Genomic DNA, 19041 nt, shown 5'->3' on the forward strand with positions numbered 1-19041 from the left:
TAACAGCGCCACAGCACGCCGTAAACTGTGTGTGTGTAGAGCTGCGCTATAAACATATTTATGGCTGGCAGGGTTGCTCTTGTTTGTGGCGTGCCAACAGAAAAACAACAAAAAGATGTGCAATATAATACCCGATATGCCTGATGTTTCTGTGGGTTAATTGTTAACTTTTTATCGGGCATTCCGGACAGTCCATCATGTGCGGTCTGGCGGGAATGCTGCGGCTCCCGCTGCTGCTGCTGGCGGCAGCTTCCAGCGCTTGGGGCCTCTTCACCGTGGAGAGCAATGGCCTGGGCCTGGCCCTGATGGAGTCTGTGGCGGGTGCCTTGAGTGCCGCCAGCCTGGCGCTGGCCAACGACACGGCCTGGCCGCCACAGCATCAGCCGCCCGTGGAGCAGGAGGAGATCGAGTCGTACGACTACATCGTGGTGGGTGCGGGCAGTGCCGGGTCCATTGTGGCCAGTCGGCTGAGTGAGTCGTCGCCGCATGTGCGGGTGCTGCTGCTGGAGGCGGGAGAGCTGCCGCCGCTGGAGTCGGAGATCTTCTCGCTGAGTCCCGCGCTGCACCACGACGCGCGGTACATGTACCTGGACAGGGCCCAGCCCAGTCCCAGCTGCTGTCTGGCCATGGAGCCGCCGCAGGGCTGCTCCTGGTGGCATGGCCGCATGATGGGCGGCACCGGGGCCCTCAACGGCAACATCTTTGTGCCCGGCAGCCAGGCCAACTTCAATGGCTGGCGCCGGCGGCTGAATCTGCGCGGCTGGGACTGGCCCCAGGTGCAGTTGGCCTACCGCCAGCTGCAGCGGCGCCTGCAGCTCAGCTACTTCCAGGTGGAGCCCCTCAACCTGCGGCTCTCCAGCCTGATTTACGCGGCTGCCGCCGAGCTGGGAGTGCCGCGCATGAAGCAGCCGCTGCTGGCCGGCTCCAGCTTCGGCTACACCCACCACGTGCCAGTGACCCTCAACGCGGGAAGGCGGGCCAGCAGCGGGCGCCTGTACCTGGCCACCCCGCAGTCCAGTCGGAGACCCAATCTGCAAGTGATCCGAGGCGCCACCGTGCGGCGAGTGCTGCTGGACGAGGCTGGCCGTCGGGCCAAGGGCGTTGTCTACTCCCTGGATGGCGGAGAGCGCACCGCCAAGTCGCTCCGTGAGGTGGTCGTGAGCGGCGGAGCCATCAACTCTGCCAAGCTGCTGCTGCTCTCTGGGATTGGAGCTGCAGCACAGCTGCGTCCTTTGGGCATCACACCGCTGAGGGAGCTGCCCGTGGGCCGGAACCTTCACGATCATGGGATGCTGCCGCTCTACCTCCGCTTCACCCGCAACTGCGCCGTGAACAGCACTCGGGAGGCGGCAGCCAGCGCCTACTCCCCTGCCGCCGTCGCCGAGTATCTGCTGAATGAGCAGCGGGGACCGCTGGCCAACAGCTTCTCCATGATGGGCTTCATCAACTCAAGTGCGCCCGGGTCCAGCCAGGGCGAGCCCGATCTCCAGCTGGTGGCTCACACGCTGATGGCGCGCGGCGGAGCGGGCAGCTTCGGGTACCTGGGATTCCGGCCAGAGCTGGTGGCGGCCCAGCGTCAGGCGCTCCTCGAGTCGGACCTGCTGCAGATCATGGGCTCCCTGCTGCGGCCGCTTTCCCGCAGCGTGATCCGGCTGCGCAGTGCGGATCCCTCGAGCGCGCCGCTCATCGAGAGCCACTACGCGGAGGAGCCCGAGGATCGGGCCACCCTGCTCCGCTACGTGCGCTACGTCCAGCGGCTGGCACAGACCAAATCCTTCCGCCGCTGCGGCCTTCAGCTCTGGCTGCCCCCGTTGCCCGCGTGCGACCAGCTGGCCGAGGACTCGGACGAGTTCTGGCTGTGCTACATTCGACACTTTTATGTGGGCTCCTGGCATTCGGTTGGCTCCTGCCGCATGGCCGCTGCTGGCGATCCCCGCGGCGTCGTCGATGAGCGGCTGCGGGTGCACGGGGTGCGCGGACTGCGAGTGGTGGACGCCAGCATCATGCCGGAGATAACCGCGGGCCACACAAGCGGTCCGGCCATGATGATCGGAGAGCGCGGCGCTCGCATGATCATCGAGGATCAGCAGGCCAACGAGGTGGTGGTTGGTATTTAGGCAGTTCTACGATCCATTTATAGAGAAAGTCCTGCAGCAGCTGACTGAAGAGCGAAATAAATGGACAGCCTTCGCGATAGTTGCAGCAGCAACAGTTTTGAGTTCCACTTTGATGGGTGCCATAAGCTCTTGGATATTCATAGCTTAAAGCTTACACAGAGAGAAAACAGCACCACAATTGGAATACTTAAAAGTGAATTACAAATTGAATATCTGCCCGTAGATCTGGGTATCGAAAGATGCAAAGATTATTCGTCAAACTTATAGTAGATTAATTTTGATAGCTTATTTTAGAAGCAATCTCTTGGTAATTCTTGTAGTTCTTTTTCTCTTGTTTGTGGCTACTATTTCGGCTATAAAACACACAAAATAATCATCAATCAGTTAACTGGTATTAGCCCCAAGTGAATTCCATTTATTTTCACAAATATTTAGTTGAAAATATGAGTGCGTGTCTCCGTTTTTTCTTCCAGTGCAACCTGGCCATTATGTGTGCCACCCACTTAACATTTTGTTTCATATCTTTTGACAGAAAATAAATGTTTTGCTTAAATTTGAAATATATTTATGACTAATCTTTATGACGATTCCCTGCCTCAAGCACGAAGTTAGCGAGCGAGCAAGTTAATTAGTTGCCAATTGCTGAAAGCGGAATCGAGATTAATATACATACATATGTATGTAAACCGCAACAATCTGCACGCATGCACAGCAACAGCAACACCAACACACACACGCACACGCACATGCATGTCGTACATATACTTGCGCTTGCGCCCACACAGTTACCCGCTCGATGTGCTTATCGTATTTTCGTTTGCTCTTTTTGCTTCTACTTCGCAGCTGCTCATTGCTTGCTGTGGCTGTTGTTGTTGCTTTGCTCATTGCTGGGGCTGTTGTTGTTGTTGCATTGCTCACTTCTTGCTGGTGGTTGTTCTTGCTTTGCTCATTGCTTGCTGGTTCTTGCTGTTGTTGGTTTACCCCTTGCTGTTTTTGTCGCTGTTGTTGTTGCTTTGCTCATTGCTTGCGGGTGCTGTTGTTGTTGGTTTACCCCTTGCTGTTTTTGTTGCTGTTGTTGTTGCTTTGCTCATTGCTTGCTCATTGCTTGCTGTTGTTGCTTTTTGTAGCTTTGGTGCTGGCTTTTGTTTGATCAGCCCATGGCCCAGGTGCTCTTATGGCCGCCGTATCTTATCGGAGTGCCGGGAGGCAATCTGCCAAATGGATTGCAGATTTTAGCACTGGACATGACCTCTGCAGCCATGACCTTCGCTTTGCACAGTTTTCAATTCTCCTGCTGGACAGTGTTTGGCTGGGAATGCAGAAAGAAGTCTCTTGCACTCTGGTCAATGCACTCGCTCTTGTGGGCTCAGCAGTTTCGGGCAAGTGCCGGCTCAGCGCACCACAGAGCCACACAGAGGGCAGAGCAGACAGCGATTAGCGATCAGCGATCGGCGATCGGCGATCAGTATGAAATCCGAACAATGACGGCGATCAACACATTTGTGACCATGTGGCGGTTCCTGCTGACCCTCGGTCCCTCGGCCATGGTCATACTGCTGCTGAACAAGGGCATCCTGGAGCAGAGGCCGGATATTGTGGACGAAGAGCATCGCGTGCGCTCCATACGCATCGAGGAGCTGCGCGACTCGTACGACTTCATTGTGGTGGGGGGCGGATCGGCGGGCTGTGTGCTGGCCGCTCGCCTGTCCGAGAATCCGCACTGGAATGTGCTGCTGCTGGAGGCTGGCGGCGACGAGCCGCTGCTGATCGACCTGCCGCAGATGTATCCGGTGTTCCAGCGCAGTCCCTGGGACTGGAAGTACCAGACGGAGCCCTCGGATCGCTACTGCCTGGCCATGGAGGATGGCCGCTGCTTCTGGCCGCGCGGCAAGGTGCTCGGCGGCTGCAGCTCCATCAACGCCATGATGTACATCCGCGGCAATCGGCGCGACTACGACCACTGGGCGGAGCTCGGGAACACCGGCTGGGAGTACGCCAATATTCTGCACTACTTCCGCAAGACGGAGGACATGCGGGTGCCGGGGTACGAGCACAACCCCTACCACGGCCATGGGGGACCCATCTCCGTGGAGCGGTACCGCTTCCCCTCGCCCCTGCTGGACATCTTCATGCAGTCCGCCCAGCAGCTGGGCCTGGCCCATCCCGACGGCGACTTCAATGGCCGCACCCAGACCGGCTTCGCCCCACCCCACGGCACCCTGCGCGACGGGCTGCGGTGCAGCGCCAACAAGGGCTACATGCGCCGCAGCTGGCAGCGCCCCAACCTGGACATTGTGCTGAAGGCCTTCGTGGAGCGGCTGCTCATCGATCCACAGTCCCGCCGCGTGCTCGGCGTCGTCTTCGAGTACGGCCTGGGGCGGTACACGGTGCAGGCCACGCGGGAGGTGATCCTCGCCGCTGGGGCACTGGCCAGTCCGCAGCTGCTGATGGTGAGCGGCGTGGGACCCAGGGAGCAGCTGGAGCCACTGGGCATCGAGGTGGTGCAGCATCTGGCCGGCGTCGGCAGCAACCTGCAGGATCACATCTCCACCTCGGGCGCCATTTACACGTTCGATGGCCACCAGGAGCGGCATCTGTCCTTCCTGGTGCCGGAGATGCTCACCGAGGAGTCGGTGGCCGCCTTCCTGCGGGGCGCCCCCAGCTTCTTCTATGCGATGCCCGTCAGCGAGGTCATGGGATTCGTGAGCACCCGCTACCAGGATGCCCGACTCGACTGGCCGGACGTGCAGCTCTTCCTGGGCAGCTACGGCTACGGGGCCGATGGCGGCATGGTGGGACGGCGTGGCGCGGCCATCACGCTGGAGAACTATGCGGAAGCCTTCGAGCCGGTGCTGTATCAGGACTCGTTTGTGATTGCGCCGCTGCTGATGCGTCCCCGATCGCGTGGCTTCGTCCAGCTGCGCTCCGCCGATCCACGCGTTCATCCGCTCATCCATGCCAACTACTATGACGATCCCCACGACATGGCCGTCATGGTGGAGGGCCTCAAGCTGGCCCATCGCCTCACCCAAACACCCGTGATGGCGGCTCTCAATGCCACGCTGAACATCTACGAGTGGCGCAACTGCCCCGAGGTGGAGTACCTCAGCGATGCGTTCTGGGAGTGCCTGGCCAGGTTCTACTCGCAGACCATCTACCATCCCGTTGGCACATGCAAAATGGCGCCCTCCAGCGATCCCTCGGGCGTCGTGGATCCGCGCCTGAGAGTGCGCGGCCTGCGTGGCCTGCGGGTGATCGATGCCAGCATTATGCCCACCATTCCCACGGGCAACACCAATGCCCCAACGCTGATGCTGGCCGAACGCGGTGCGGATATCATAAAGGAGGACTGGCGGCACTACCCCAATGGTGGCTGGTAGGAATCTCTCAAGTCAATAAAGAACTGAAAACTGAAAACTGAAATCTGAAATGATCTATGGGACTATTCCATGGCAAAGCAGAGTGACAGGGTGACAGCTGTGCATAACCCTGTGATTATCACATTCATAAATCAATTGGACCGAGCTTTGGGGAAGTGCTGACTGATGACATTCTCGAGGCAGCTGATCGATGATCTTGGAATGCATTTGGCACTTGATTCACTTGCAATGAGCAATTGTCACCAGCATCTAATTGACTTTTTGTTCTGCCACCGCGCACATTTCCCAGCATTGAGCAGCATTTTGCGATAATTATTTATTCTTTTTCTTTGTGTTTTTTGTTGCCTGCCGCTGCTGCTGCTGCGGCTGCTGCTGCTGCTGACTTTGATGTAATTTATGAGCGGACACTGAACCAAATGGCAAACGACGAGGCTTACGAGTTTGACCAGTTTTCACGAGGGGTGCCTCAGTGGGCCATGGCTTGGGCTGGTGGCAGCAAAAGGTTTTTGCTTGCTTTTCATGCTTGGACGCTGGCAGATCGCGGGTCAGTTCACGTCCGCCACTGAGCGCCAGCACACGACGAGCGTCCACAGATTCCTCCCAAAACTCAAAATGACGAAAATCGATCGGAGCATAAGGATAATGCTGCTCATGGCAATGCTGCTGCCTTTATGCCTGGCACGACCACAGGAGTTCATCTTCCCAGAGGACACGGCCGCAGGTGCAGAAGCGGAACAGAGGCCGCCGCCATTGAACGATCCATCGGGTAAACGAGTAATTGCCAGAAGCTCAACCCAACCCAAAATTAATTCTTTCCTTCTTGCAGATCTCAGTGCTGGCCTCAATTTGGTGCCCGTTGGCAATCTGATTGCGGCCGCGGCTAATTCCGTGCTGCCAGCGCCCGTTCAGTTCATACGGACAGCCATGAACAGCGGCCTCTGACCCCCCATGGGCATGTCCATGTTGGCTGTCATTTTAATCACTTGTCGTAGGCGTTGTTCTTAAGTGTTACACTTTTAGTGCACGTGTTTGTTGGTGTGTGTGTGCGTGTGTGTGCTAAGTGAGTTTTGTAAAACTTGTTTAATCAGATACGAAAACCCGACGATGGAGCGATAAAAGCGTGCAATCAAGACCCTCCAAAATGTGTTTGCTTTTTGTTTATTTTTATTTTTGCTTTTGTTTTGTTGCCATCTTAGAGTACACACAGAGTCTGAAATACCCTATGCAGCAGCTACACTCATTAATGCGGCGAGCAATGCACAGTTACATACATTCTCGATCAACCCATTGCAGGGATCCCGTTATCCCCGCTCGACACGCAGCGACTTGCATGTTTTTCTACCTGCGCACAGACAAGCAGACACAAAACCTTTCTTGCTTGGAAATAACGGGATCTTCACTATGCATTTACCTGCCAGAGAGCGGCACAGAGTGTGGGTAGGCGAGAGAGAGTGACATCTTTGCTCTCTGGTTTTGTGGTCCACGCATTCACACGCAGTCAACATAAACGAAGCCAAAAACGTTTCTCGCTTCTCTGTCGCTGCGTCGGTTCGTTACACGAAGCTTTTACGCTGCGCATGAGCCGACTGCGCTGCCCGTGAACCTTTTCTATGCTGCCGGCCGCTGCTTTACAGCCACGGAAAAAAACGCATGTTCCATGCACTTGAGAGGGTATTTGAAGCTTTGACTGGTTGCGGAAAGTCTTCTAATGTTTTCTTTGTGGGGGTTACGACACATTCTCACTGGCAATGTTATCACACACTTGAGCGCCACTTGACGTACAGTCCGGACTCTATTGGGTGTGTAATGCCAGGGAGTAATGTCAGGGAGTATTATAGAGCAAAACTGAGCCCAAAACGAACTAACTGCCCGATCAGCGGCCAAGCTCGGCGCATGGTGCCTGCTTGAGTCAACGTCCTCAGGGAGGAGTGCGCACTGTGGGAGCGCACGCCCTCTGCCTCTGCCTCTCGCTCTCCCTCTCTCCTTGGGCTGTTCGCTTATCGCGGACTATATAAGCGGACCGCGAGCACCGCCTGCCACTCAGATATAGTCGAAGCGAGATGTCGCACGCAGCCAGCGTCAGTCCTAATCTCAGCGAGGCCATCGCTGCGGCGGGCCAGTGCGGCGCCCCAGCCGCCAGTGGCCTCTCAGCCATCGGACTCTTCGGCGGCATGGTCAGCGTGCTGCTGCAGGCCCTGCTCTCGGCCCAGTGCCAAGTCTCACCCGCCAGCAAGTGGCCGGCCGACTACGACGGGGAACTGGGCGAGGAGCCCTACGATTTTGTGGTGATTGGCGCAGGTTCCGCGGGCTCCGTGGTGGCCAGTCGCCTCAGCGAGAACCCCGACTGGCGAGTGCTGGTCCTAGAGGCTGGCGGCGATCCACCCGCGGAGGCTGAGGTGAGTCAATCAATCGATCAGTCCGGCAAAATGCAAGCTCTTGCTCCCCCCAGCTGCCAGCCTTGTTCTTCGGCCTGCAGCACACGGAATTCACGTGGAACTACTTCGCGGAGCCGAGCGAGCTGGCCAGTCGCGGCCTCAAGGATGGACGCGTCTACTGGCCGCGCGGTCGCATGCTCGGCGGCTCGGGATCGGCCAACGCGATGCTCTACCTGCGCGGCAATCGGCGGGACTACGACGGATGGGCGGCACTTGGCAACGATGGCTGGAGCTATGACGAGGTGCTGCCCGTCTTCGAGCGCTCGGTGCGGGCCCAGGGAAATGAGAGCCACCCGAAGGGCTACGTGACCCTCAATCCGTTTGAGCGGCAGGACGACGACATCCAGCAGATGATCATCGCGGGCGGCCTGGAGCTGGGCGTGCCCCATGTGGCCGAGTTCGCGGAGGGCAGCGAGACGGGCTACGGCCATGCGCCGGGCACCGTGCGGCAGGGGGAGCGCATGAGCACGGCCAAGGGCTACCTGGCAGCGGTGGCCAAAGCGCGGCCCAATCTCCACATCGTCAAGCATGCGCTGGTCCAGCAGCTGCACTTCCACGAGGACCTACTCCAAGGCATTAGCTTCGAGCGGAATGGCCGCCTGCAGCGCGTCGAGGTGGCCAAGGAGGCTGTGCTCTCGGCGGGCAGCATCGACTCCCCGGCGCTGCTGCTGCGCTCCGGCGTTGGAGGCCGCGAGCAGCTCCAGGAGCTGGGCATTCCGCTGCAGCTGGAGCTGCCGGGCGTGGGCCAGAACCTGCAGGATCATCTGGTCGTGCCGCTCTTCCTGCGCCTCAACGAGGGCCGCACGCAGGCTGCCACACCGCAGGAGATCCTGGACAGCGTCTACGAGTATCTAATCCATCGCACGGGCGAGCTGGCCACGCACGGCACGGCCTCGCTGGTGGGCTTCGTCAACACCAATGGCAGCAGCATCTATCCCGATGTGGAGAATCATCATCTGTTCTTCCGTCGTGGCCGCCACGACCAGCTGGAGATGTTCCTGCGCGGCGTGTCCTTCCAGGAGCAGTATCTGCAGCACCTCCAGTCCCTGCTGCGCGACTCCGAGCTGCTCTGCGTCTTTCTGCTGCTCTCCCATCCCCAGGCCAAGGGCGAGCTGCGCCTGCAGAGCCGCGACCCCGCCGTGCCGCCACTCCTCGTCAGCAACTACCTGTCGGAGCGGGAGGATGTGGCCACCGTGCTGCGCGGCATTCGCTACGTCGAGTCCCTCGAGCGCACCCAGGCCTTCCAGGCCCAGCTGGCCGAAATGGTCCGCATACCCCTCGAGGAGTGCGACGCGCAGCACGCGTACCGCAGCGATGGCTACTGGAGCTGCTATGCGCGGCACTTCACCATCACCTGCTACCACCAGGCGGGCACCGTCAAGATGGGCCCCGCCACCGACGACCAGTCCTGTGTGAGTCCCCGCCTGCAGCTCCGCGGAGCACGCAATCTGCGCGTGGCCGATGCCAGCGTCATGCCCAATGTGGTCAGCGCGAACACCAATGCGGCCACCGTGATGATTGCCGAACGCGCAGCGGACTTTATTCGCGACGATTGGCAGCACCACCAGGAACAGCAGCAGCAGCAGCGGCAGCCCAAGGTGCAGCACATGCACGCGGATGATTTGTAGTCGAGTCGGGCAGCGACAAGCTTGTATGGGGGAAAGTCTTAATTTATATTTTGTTTCTTTTTGTTGTAGAGAATAAAGCTCAAAGGTGAACCTGTTCGAGTCCTTGAAAGGCATTACAGCTCGCTGTTCGATTTGGGAGCGTATTTTTCCTGGGAAATGACACCACAGGATGTGCTCACCGATTGACAGGCGGCGGTCGGGCCGCTATCGGCGCAGAGCGAAGCGAGTCTGTGGCAGGTGAGCGGCCTCTCGGCAGGGATGTAAAAATAGGCGAGCGCTGTGAAGAAGCGCAGCCTGCGCGGCGACAACCGTGCCGCAAATACACACAAAAGCGCGCTTAAGCGTGCCACATCACACATGTGTCAGTTGCAACTTGCGCCTTGAGCGGCAGTCACTTCGAAAATGAGTGGCGCGCAGGGCGGATGTGCGACTGCGACTGCGACGCAGACTCCCTACACGCAGGAGCACGTGTTCAAGCGTCCGGCGGCGTATCCGCGACGACAAAAGCCGCAAGTGCCCGAGCACCTGGAGTATCACTATGCCCTACGGGAGTACGGACTGCCCCTGTGGCCACTGCAGACGACGCCCCACGCCATGCATCCGGCGCCGCCGCCACTGCCGCCACAAATGCCCATGGACCGGGCCATCAACGAAGAGCTCAACCAGCGGGAGAGGAGAAGACTAACGCGCCAAAATCTGCTGCAGAGAATCAAAATGAAACAGATCCGCCTGCTGCAGAGGAGAATCGAACGGAACACCATGGAGATCAAGTCGCTGCAGAGCCAGATGAAGCATCTGGAGAGGCTCATGCCACGACCGCCCCAGCAGCTGCCGCAGCTGCAGCCCGTGCCCAGCTACTGCCAGGCGCAGCAGCAGGCCTTCGAGCTCTACCGACCATACCTCTGACAATTCTATTGCTAAGCATGCAAAAAGCATACAAAACCTTCAATAAAGCAAAGCTGTGACCCCAAAAGAAAGACCCAGCCACAGAATGTTTATATTTTAGGGGGAATTCAGCGTTTGCTTTACAGCTAAGCAACACTGGGAGAGAGAGCCAGGTTCTGGCTAGAGATATTTGAAATATTTAACGTTTGAGAGATGCATTTAAAAAGGTAAACAAATATTTATTCCTCGAGAATCACAATCTGAAGATATATTTCATATTTAATAACATTTATTGCACATTTCAATTCAATTCAATTTAAATGCTTAAGCTTCAGGTTTAAGTTAAATTATATTACATTTAATGTGCATATTTGTATCTTCAAATTTCGCATTCAAGATATTTTGCCAGCAGTTCAAATATTTATTTTAAAGTGTCTTAAATTTGGGGAAGCAGCAAAGGAATTTCAATTTATGCAAAATTAAGTTTTTAAAGCCCAAAAATATAATTTGAAGATGGGCTGCCCTGTTGCTCCGAGTGTAAAAGTGTGTTTGTGTGTGTGTATGTGTGTGTGTGTGTGTGTGTGTGTGTGTGTGTGTGTGTGTGTGGGTGTGCATTTCTTGCACATTTTTCGAATATATTTCTCATGCCCGCAGAGTCCTCAATCAAGTTTTGACATCGCTGTCCCGCTGTCACCTTGAACACTGCTCCCTCTCTCCCTCTCTCTCTTTACCCTCTGCAGCAGCATTATTCTGGCATAATTAATCTTAAAGTGAATTTATGAACAAATCCGTTAGCGCCTTCCTTGACTGAGCCTTTACTTAGCTTTCCTCATAGCACAGCCACAAAACTCAACGCGCGATAACGTGCCCCGCATCTAATTTGATGGAGAACCGAAATGCATTTCAATGGCAACTGCAGTTTGGCATTTGTAATTTGCCAGCGTCTAATAAATTTAAGTAAGCAAACGTTAAGGCACGTAACAGACAGTGCACCAAATCACAAGCTTTGTTAGGGAATGAAAGCAGGAATTTGTGGACGGCTGAGAGCGAGCCAAATAGCAGCTGACTTCGGACTGGCTTCTGTTCAGCAACTGCCCAAAGGATCAGCGAAAGTCAGAGATCACTTCGCAGCGCAGAGGTCACACCTAATGTCAGCCTGGGATTACAGCAGAGGCTGCAGCAGCTTTAGATAAATCAAAATCTACAGGCCCCCCACATCTACGGCTTCAAAACAAAGTGTTATCAGGGGCAGCGCAGCCATCGATAGTCGCCAAACCGTAAAGATAAAAATAAAGGCAGAGGCAGAGGCAGAGCTCCAGGGCATATCGCGGTGGCACTTATCAAAGCAAAATATTGCTTCTAATTCCGTGCTGGGTCGCCTCAGGGTTTATCACAGTCGATTAGCTAATCTTCCGACAGACGCTGGCTCTGGCTCTGCGACTTTTGATAAGGGGGAGTGCCAGTGGCCGGTGCGCTGGGCGGAAGGTGCGTCTAATTTATGTGGAACAACAAATGCAAATGTGATTTACGGGCACGCAGAAGCAGCGAGGCAGCAGGGAGGCAGCAGCGAGGCAGCGACGCAGCCGGCATACGAAAACCAAGTGAATCGCGTCCGTACAAATTCCGGGCGTTCTGTGCACAAGCCAAGCAGTCGCGCACGGGCAACGCCAGAGCCAGTACCGCTCCCCAGTGCCAGTCAACGATACTCAAGGAATACTCAAGGAATACTCAAGGAACAGCTGCGCTCCCACTCGGACACATGGAGTACCTCAGCGCCCAGTGTGCCGCCCGTTCGGCGGGTCCGGCCAACACGCTGATGTCGCTGCTCGTCCACACGCTGATCTCCAGGTACTGCGACCTGAGCGGCCAGCAGCAGTGGCCGCTGGACCAGGGCGACGCGCTGCAGCAGGCCGGCGGCTTTGAGCAGGATTACGACTTCGTGGTGGTGGGCTCGGGCAGCTCCGGCGCGGTGGTGGCCGGCCGCCTGGCGGAGCACAGCAATTGGCGCATCCTGCTGCTGGAGGCGGGCGGCGATCCGCCCATCGAGACGGAGTTCGTGGCCTGGCACATGGCCACGCAGTTCTCCGCCTGGGACTGGCAGTACCACACGGAGCCGAACGGACGCGCCTGCATGGCCATGCAGGGGGAGAGCTGCCACTGGCCGCGGGGCAAGATGCTGGGCGGCACCAACGGCATGAACGCCATGATCTATGCGCGCGGCACGCGCTTCGACTTCGACGACTGGGAGTCGCGCGGCAATCCCGGCTGGGGCTACGACCAGGTGCTGGAGCACTTCCGCAAGGCCGAGGATCTGCGCTCCACGCGGCCGGGCTACACGCCGGGCGACCACGGCGTCGGCGGACCCATGGGCCTCAACAACTACGTCTCCGACAACGAGTTCCGCACCACCATCCGCGCCGGCATGCAGGAGATGGGCTACGGCAGTGCGCCGGACTTCACCGAGGGCTCCTACGTCGGCCAGATGGACATTCTGGGCACCCAGGACGGCGGACGGCGCATCACCACCGCGCGCTCCCACCTGCGCAAGGACACGCCCAACCTGCACATCCTGCGGCACGCGCACGTCAAGCGGCTGAACCTCGGCCAGGACAAGCGCGCGGAGAGCGTCACCTTCGTGCATCGCGAGAAGCAGGAGCACACGGTGCGAGCCCGCAAGGAGATCATTCTGTGCGCCGGCGCCATCGGCTCGCCGCAGATCCTGCTGCTCTCAGGTGAGTTCCCGCCGCGGCTTCAAGGCTGGCCACCCCGATTAGATAGCCCGCGGCACACACAGTTTATGGACCCGCCAGTCACATTGGCAAGGTCAGCGCGAAGCAGTCGAACGATTGGTCGTTGGGTGGGTTGCCGATAAGCGCGCACTTTTGGCTTCGATTTTGGCCAGATTAGCAGAGCGGAAAGTTTGAGGCGAGCAGAGACCGAGAAGAGCAATTCATGGCCAACACAAGAGCAAAGGGAATCCCCCCAGATATTCCCACAGCTCGGGGAAGAGGTTCAAGCACCAAGAGGTGCCGCAAGGGGCTTCAAAGGCAGCAAAACCCTCTGGGAATGCCCTCAAATATTAATCTGCAATCCTTCCACAGGCATTGGGCCCGCCGATCATCTGCAGAGCGTTGGCGTTCCACTCAAGCTGGACCTGCCCGTGGGCCACAACCTGAAGGATCACGCCAGCCTGCCGGTGATCTTCCAGATCGACAAGTCCACGGCCCGCAAGCCCACCGAGGAGGAGCTGGTGGATGCCATGTACAACCTGCTGATGGGACGCTACAGCAAGCTGCTGCACCACGAGGCCACCGCGCTGACGGGCTTCATTAACACCACCGCGGTGGAGGGGCCCAATCCGGATATACAGACAACGAACTTCTTCAGCCTGATGCAGAGTCCCGAGCTGAAGGGCTATGTGGCAGCCACGGGCTTCAACGATCGCGTGGCGAGGAGCATTCTGTCCGCCAATCAGAACTCCAACACGTACATCACGTACCTGCTGCACCTGAAGCCCTTCTCCGCGGGCAAGCTGCAGCTGCAGTCGAGGAACTACCTGGATGCGCCGCTCATCGATCCCGGCTACATGACCGATGAGCGCGACGTGGACACCTACATCCGGGCGCTGAACATCTACAAGCGGCTGCCCGAGACGAAGGCCTTCAGCGAGCGGGAGGCGTCGCTGCACAAGGTCGACCTGGCGGCCTGCAACGACATCCGCTACCAGTCGGACGACTATTGGCGCTGCTACATCCGCCACATGACCACGACCGTCTACCATCCGGTGGGCACCGCCAAAATGGGTCCCGCCGGCGATCCCACCGCCGTCGTCGATGCCCGCCTCAGGGTGCACGGCGCCAAGGGATTGCGCGTCATCGATGCCAGCATCATGCCCGACATTGTGGGCGCCAACACGAACGCTGCCTGCATCATGATCGGCGAGAAGGGTGCGGACATGATCAAGGAGGATTATCTGCAGCACACCGAGCTGTAGGCTCAACGATATTCTTAGCATAGATCTGCCTCTGCCTCTGTTTTTTTTTTCTTCTATCTTTTCTGCTTAATAATAAATAAATATATGTTTAACGATTGCAAAAACACGCCAAAACAATACAAATTAGTGGCTTGGAAGCGTATAAGTGGAGCGTTGCACTCCCCAAAAGCACGCAGCACGCCTTTAAATCACGAAACCAGCACCTCTCGACATGGAACACCATTTTTACATGCATTTTACACATGGATTACATGTATTTTACACATTTTTGGTACTTCCTACACGATCCGCTTGAGATCAGTTTGTGCACAGTGCTGCTCAAACCCCAACGGTGTTGGTTTCGAACTCGACTAAGGTTCGTTGGGTGCATTTCCTGGCTTTGGTTTAGGTTTGCTTCTTGGCTGCAGGAACGCGCATACGCAGCGTTGTATTTACGGCGGATTTACGGGTATTTAAACTAGCAGAACGCCACAACTAACAACGGCATGCTCTCCCACTGATCTTTAAGGAGCAGCTGAAACTGTGTGGGTTCTCCGCATGCTTGTTCTTGACTCATTTTTGTATATCTTTAGGTAAATGACTTCCCTTAAGGTTCTAAGGAAGCTTCTACATAAACAAGAGGTTCTTATTCATACATGAAATAAACAATCGAGGGGAGAGACAACATTCTCTCACGGCAGCTGTCGCGGGACAGCACTGGAAGCTTTCACCAAACCTTAACCGGAGGCTGCGATATCTGGACTGCGACTTCGAGTGGAATTTATTCGCGAATAAGCATTGCATACCGTTGGTACGTATTGAATCTGACCGATGGCCGGCCTGCCCCCTCAGCTTGTGCCATTTTGATTGACAGCTTTCACTTTTGCGCTCTCGCTGTGTACTTTATTTTCGGCTAACCAAACTGGAGTCCGGCAAATAGCTGATTACCGATTGCTCATTGCTCATTGACCATTGCCCATGCCCCCACAATGGGCGCAATTCCGGGCGCCACGAAGCGTGCCGAGCGGCAGCTTTTCGGTGTTCATCTAATGGCTTTTGCCGCGCCTGCGGCATGCCAAACAAATCATAATTAATTGTTGGCCAAGTGGCCCCCTGTGTCGCAGGCAGTGGGTGGTGGCCCAAAGCGGAGCTGCCGCAGCAATTATGTAATGAAAGTGTGAATTGTTTCGCCGATTGATTAAAGATATCGCACGCACAGCTGAAGCTGAACTGAGAGCAGAGTTCAGCAGGAAAACAACGCAGGATTGTGGCATAAACTTCGCTTCATTCAGTTCAAAGTCCACTCCACATTCGAAGCAGCAAATTGCAATTAGGAAATGATAATAGTTTAATTCATATTTACGCTCAGTGTGAAGGGCTCGACACTCCCCCGACGCAGCCCCCCGCGCCATTACGGCACAATTAGCAAGCGGCACGTAATGGGCCTGCACTTGACCAGGTAGCAGCCAGCAAATGGAATCCAATTAAATGAAATCACTCAAGATGTGTGCCCGGAGATAGGGAGGGGCACGGCAGTGGAATGGGCATGACTGGCACAAAAACAGAGCCACCATTGGAGCCGTTTAGGCAAGTGTTTAGATGAAAGATGCTCTGTCTGCTACTGCTGCTGCGGTGGCAACCTACATCTGCGCAGCTGTACATCTGCGGGCACGCCATGGGCAGACACACACGTAGGGCAAAGTCGGCCGCACGAAACGGAGACAGAAATTGGGGATGGGCGCGTGACAACGAGCTGATCGATTCACAACTAAGCGAAACATTTATTATATTATGAAGATATTCCTTTCGCAGCATAAACCTGCTCTTAACCGTATGCTTCAGCGTTAGATTCTCTTGGGCAATTGGGCAAGCCAAGCACGAGGCCATCGCTGGCTGAGCTACAGACGTTGCTCCACATGGTACAGAGGCTTTGTCGTTTGATGAAGTTCACTTTGTTTCAGTCACAGGCGCAGACAAAGACAAGATCAGGCAGGGGCAGATGACACAGCACCAGGCCACAGCCACTGCACGGGGTGTAGCCACGATGGACGATGGAGCGGCTGTCATGGCGGGGAGCTACAGGGGCTGTTATGTCAGCCCCTCGGGCATGTGCATAAGTAGATCTCTTGGACGCCTCTCTGCACTTTTGTTTTGCTGTCGCTTCTACTATTTTCACTTTTAATTGCGCTCGAGCGCAAATCTGTTTGCTGCTTGGGCAACTGGCCGCAAGAGAAATATTGCCTGCCACATGCCACAGCTAAGTGCCGGAAATTGTTCAACATCTGTGAGTCCAGCAAGTGCTTAAGCGCGCTGTTTCAATGGCAATTGTGGCGGAGATTGTTGATTGGATTTGGGCTTGGGTGTGGGAAGCAAAAGGGAGAATGCGCAGAGCTTCATTTCGCTGCAGAATTGTCTTTAAAATGGTTTAGAATGAGGGAAGGAAGGAACTGCCAAGTTTGTCCCCCCAACATGACCTTGAACCAAGTTCCATTAACAGTAAATTGTACTTGGAATTCCCTTGGGCTGCCAACTGGTCAGGAATTCCATTGGCCACCACAAACCTTTTTGAGACCTAATCAAAGGCATTCGTTCCCAAGATCCATCAACAAGTTGGGCCCTTGACTGGGCCTCGCCTAGGGCCAAGAGCGTCCCTCAAGGTAAGACAAAATGCAAACAAAAACTACAGCTAGAGCGACACACAACTCAGGGTGGAGTTTGACAAGTTTGTTTTGTGCTTTTTATTGTCAACTTGTGTTTATTCAGGGGGGGGTGGAGTTTGAGTTTCCTCAGACACATTCGCACGGGAAAACTCGGCTCACTTGACCTTGCCCCATTAGCGGCCATAAGAAACGAAAGAGAAGAAGCAAAAATAAAAGAAAAAGAAACGAACTTGCGATGTATCAAACGATCGTCACATCCATGGCTCGACTTGTGCGACTTTCGTCATTCCTTTCAGCCAGCGATAGCTACTCCAGCTCGAAGCAATTGATTGAGACATGGCCCCCGCCCCGGCTGCGCTGCGATTACGATTTCACACAGTCCCAGCCAACGGCAAGTGTCCCCCGAAACGTAGCTTGGCATTAGAATTGCTGTGAAATTGATTTTCTGGTTCCGAAATGGTTGAACGGCGCCAATTGGTTCGACACCCGCCAGCGGCAACAGCCACAGATCTTTGCCCAGATCAGGGGAGCACAAAAAAGAAACGAATTAGACAGAACCCTAAAACCCGTGGCGGGGCGTGGCGCTCCAGTTCTGTGCGAAGCCATGGCAACTCTACAACATTGGACCGCTCTTTCCTCACTTTGCATGAAAACTTTGATTGATTTAAGTCTGCGAAATGTTTGATAATATTTTGAGAATATTGGGAATAAAAGTAGAATGCTGCAAGGAAAAGGTTTACTGAACTTCTGCCTTTTGTTTGCTTTAAGTTTGCGTGACAGCATGAGGCAGGAAACGGAAATATCCACAGAGTTCCATCACTGATTGAACAATTGGAGCACTTAACATACAAAATTGCATCGAAAATAAAAACAAGTTTTTGGGTTAATTTCCATTTTGGATTGCTCGTGGCTGACAATTGTTGTTATTGGAGTTGTTGTCAATTGGCGAGCAATCCGTTGGGGCATATCGATGGATCCACACAAAAACCGGTTCAGCCATCCGTCCATCCGCGTGTAATGCCAGAAATTTCACTTGCAGCTCCGTTTTGATTGAACTCTTCTTCAATGCCAAACGCAATGTGGATATCGGTTCTCTCTGCCGCTCCGCCGCTCCGCCGCTCTCCCGCTCTGCCGCTCTCTTCTCTGTCTGCTTGTGTCAGGTGGCTTACGTGAGCAAAGACAACTACGCAGCAGGGGGGTGGGGGCGGGGGCCAGGGCAAGTGCCTTTTTGGAGAGCAGAGCGCAGCGCACATAACTGTCAAGCGAGCATGAAGGTCGTCCGTCGTCTGTGAAGTAAGGCAGCAGCGGCAGCAAAGAAGATGAGGAGAGGAGGAAGAGGAGAGGAGAAGAGGCGCACGTGAAAACCGCAAATGCCAGAGCGAGGCAGGAGCCACCACCAGCACCAGCACGTAACCGTTTCGCAACACACGGCCACCGCAAGCAAAGGAATCGGGCGAACACCAGCGAGGGAGAGAGCGGGAGAGCGCTCCAATCGGTTATTGTTTTGTAACGGAACGTTCCATCAGCGCAGCTGTCAGCAGCAGCAGAGGGAGAGCGAGTGGGATCCCAGTGAGGCTCTAGCACCCAGCAGGAGACCAATCAGCGAGTGCAGCAGCTAGAGCAGGAAGACTGAGACGTCGAAGAGGTTCTTCCAAGCACCGGCCGGAGGAGCACATGTCATCACCATGCGCGAATAAATGTTCTCAAGTGACGCGTTCGCGTGACTCGTAAGGCAGCCGCCGGAGCTTTTGCAGGAAGCCAGAGCCAGGCCCTCCGAGCAGAGCCGCCAGCAGAGCACATGTCATGCTCCAGCGTGGAAATTTGTCATATGACACAGAGCACAGCGGGATGCCATCAAATAAGACGAGATTATCCCAACAGGAAGCAGGCAGCGGCAGGTGCCTGAGGATTATCCAAGCGGGACACGTGTACACGTGACTGCCGATTACTGATTTACTCTCGA

The 19041-nt window shown here is 55.8% G+C and overlaps 6 protein-coding genes across 9 annotated transcripts in view; 5 read left to right on the plus strand and 1 right to left on the minus strand.

Annotated features, from left to right (window-relative positions):
• The window catches only part of LOC117903628 (flotillin-2), an 87266-nt gene that overhangs the window by 13204 nt on the left and 55021 nt on the right, over positions 1 to 19041 (minus strand). The window lies entirely within an intron of this gene.
• LOC117903567 (glucose dehydrogenase [FAD, quinone]) lies at positions 181 to 2135 on the plus strand. The gene has a single exon (XM_034815778.1). It carries the CDS (start codon positions 198 to 200, stop codon positions 2115 to 2117), a length of 1920 nt encoding a protein of 639 aa, XP_034671669.1. The 5' UTR covers positions 181 to 197; the 3' UTR covers positions 2118 to 2135.
• LOC117903551 (glucose dehydrogenase [FAD, quinone]) lies at positions 3447 to 5540 on the plus strand. The gene has a single exon (XM_034815754.1). The coding sequence runs from the start codon at positions 3464 to 3466 to the stop codon at positions 5495 to 5497; it is 2034 nt and encodes a 677-aa protein (XP_034671645.1). The 5' UTR covers positions 3447 to 3463; the 3' UTR covers positions 5498 to 5540.
• LOC117903669 lies at positions 6020 to 16083 on the plus strand. Of its 2 annotated transcripts, XM_034816009.1 has the most exons (3): positions 6020 to 6263; positions 6324 to 6453; positions 16073 to 16083. In XM_034816009.1, exons 1-2 carry the CDS (start codon positions 6110 to 6112, stop codon positions 6437 to 6439), a joined length of 270 nt encoding a protein of 89 aa, XP_034671900.1. In that variant the 5' UTR covers positions 6020 to 6109; the 3' UTR covers positions 6440 to 6453; positions 16073 to 16083. The 2 variants fall into 2 exon arrangements, with proteins under 2 accessions (XP_034671900.1, XP_034671890.1); XM_034815999.1 differs by lacking the exon at positions 16073 to 16083 and having other exon boundaries at positions 6023 to 6263; positions 6324 to 6634.
• LOC117903559 (glucose dehydrogenase [FAD, quinone]) lies at positions 7529 to 9669 on the plus strand. Its single transcript, XM_034815766.1, has 2 exons — positions 7529 to 7893; positions 7947 to 9669. The coding sequence occupies exons 1-2, from the start codon at positions 7558 to 7560 to the stop codon at positions 9558 to 9560; spliced, it is 1950 nt and encodes a 649-aa protein (XP_034671657.1). The 5' UTR covers positions 7529 to 7557; the 3' UTR covers positions 9561 to 9669.
• On the plus strand, positions 12095 to 14548 carry LOC117903538 (glucose dehydrogenase [FAD, quinone]). The gene is made up of 2 exons (XM_034815728.1): positions 12095 to 13177; positions 13547 to 14548. The coding sequence occupies exons 1-2, from the start codon at positions 12205 to 12207 to the stop codon at positions 14437 to 14439; spliced, it is 1866 nt and encodes a 621-aa protein (XP_034671619.1). The 5' UTR covers positions 12095 to 12204; the 3' UTR covers positions 14440 to 14548.

Source organism: Drosophila subobscura, chromosome A, assembly GCF_008121235.1.
Source record: "Drosophila subobscura isolate 14011-0131.10 chromosome A, UCBerk_Dsub_1.0, whole genome shotgun sequence".
In the NCBI taxonomy this organism is placed as follows: Eukaryota; Metazoa; Arthropoda; class Insecta; order Diptera; family Drosophilidae; genus Drosophila; species Drosophila subobscura.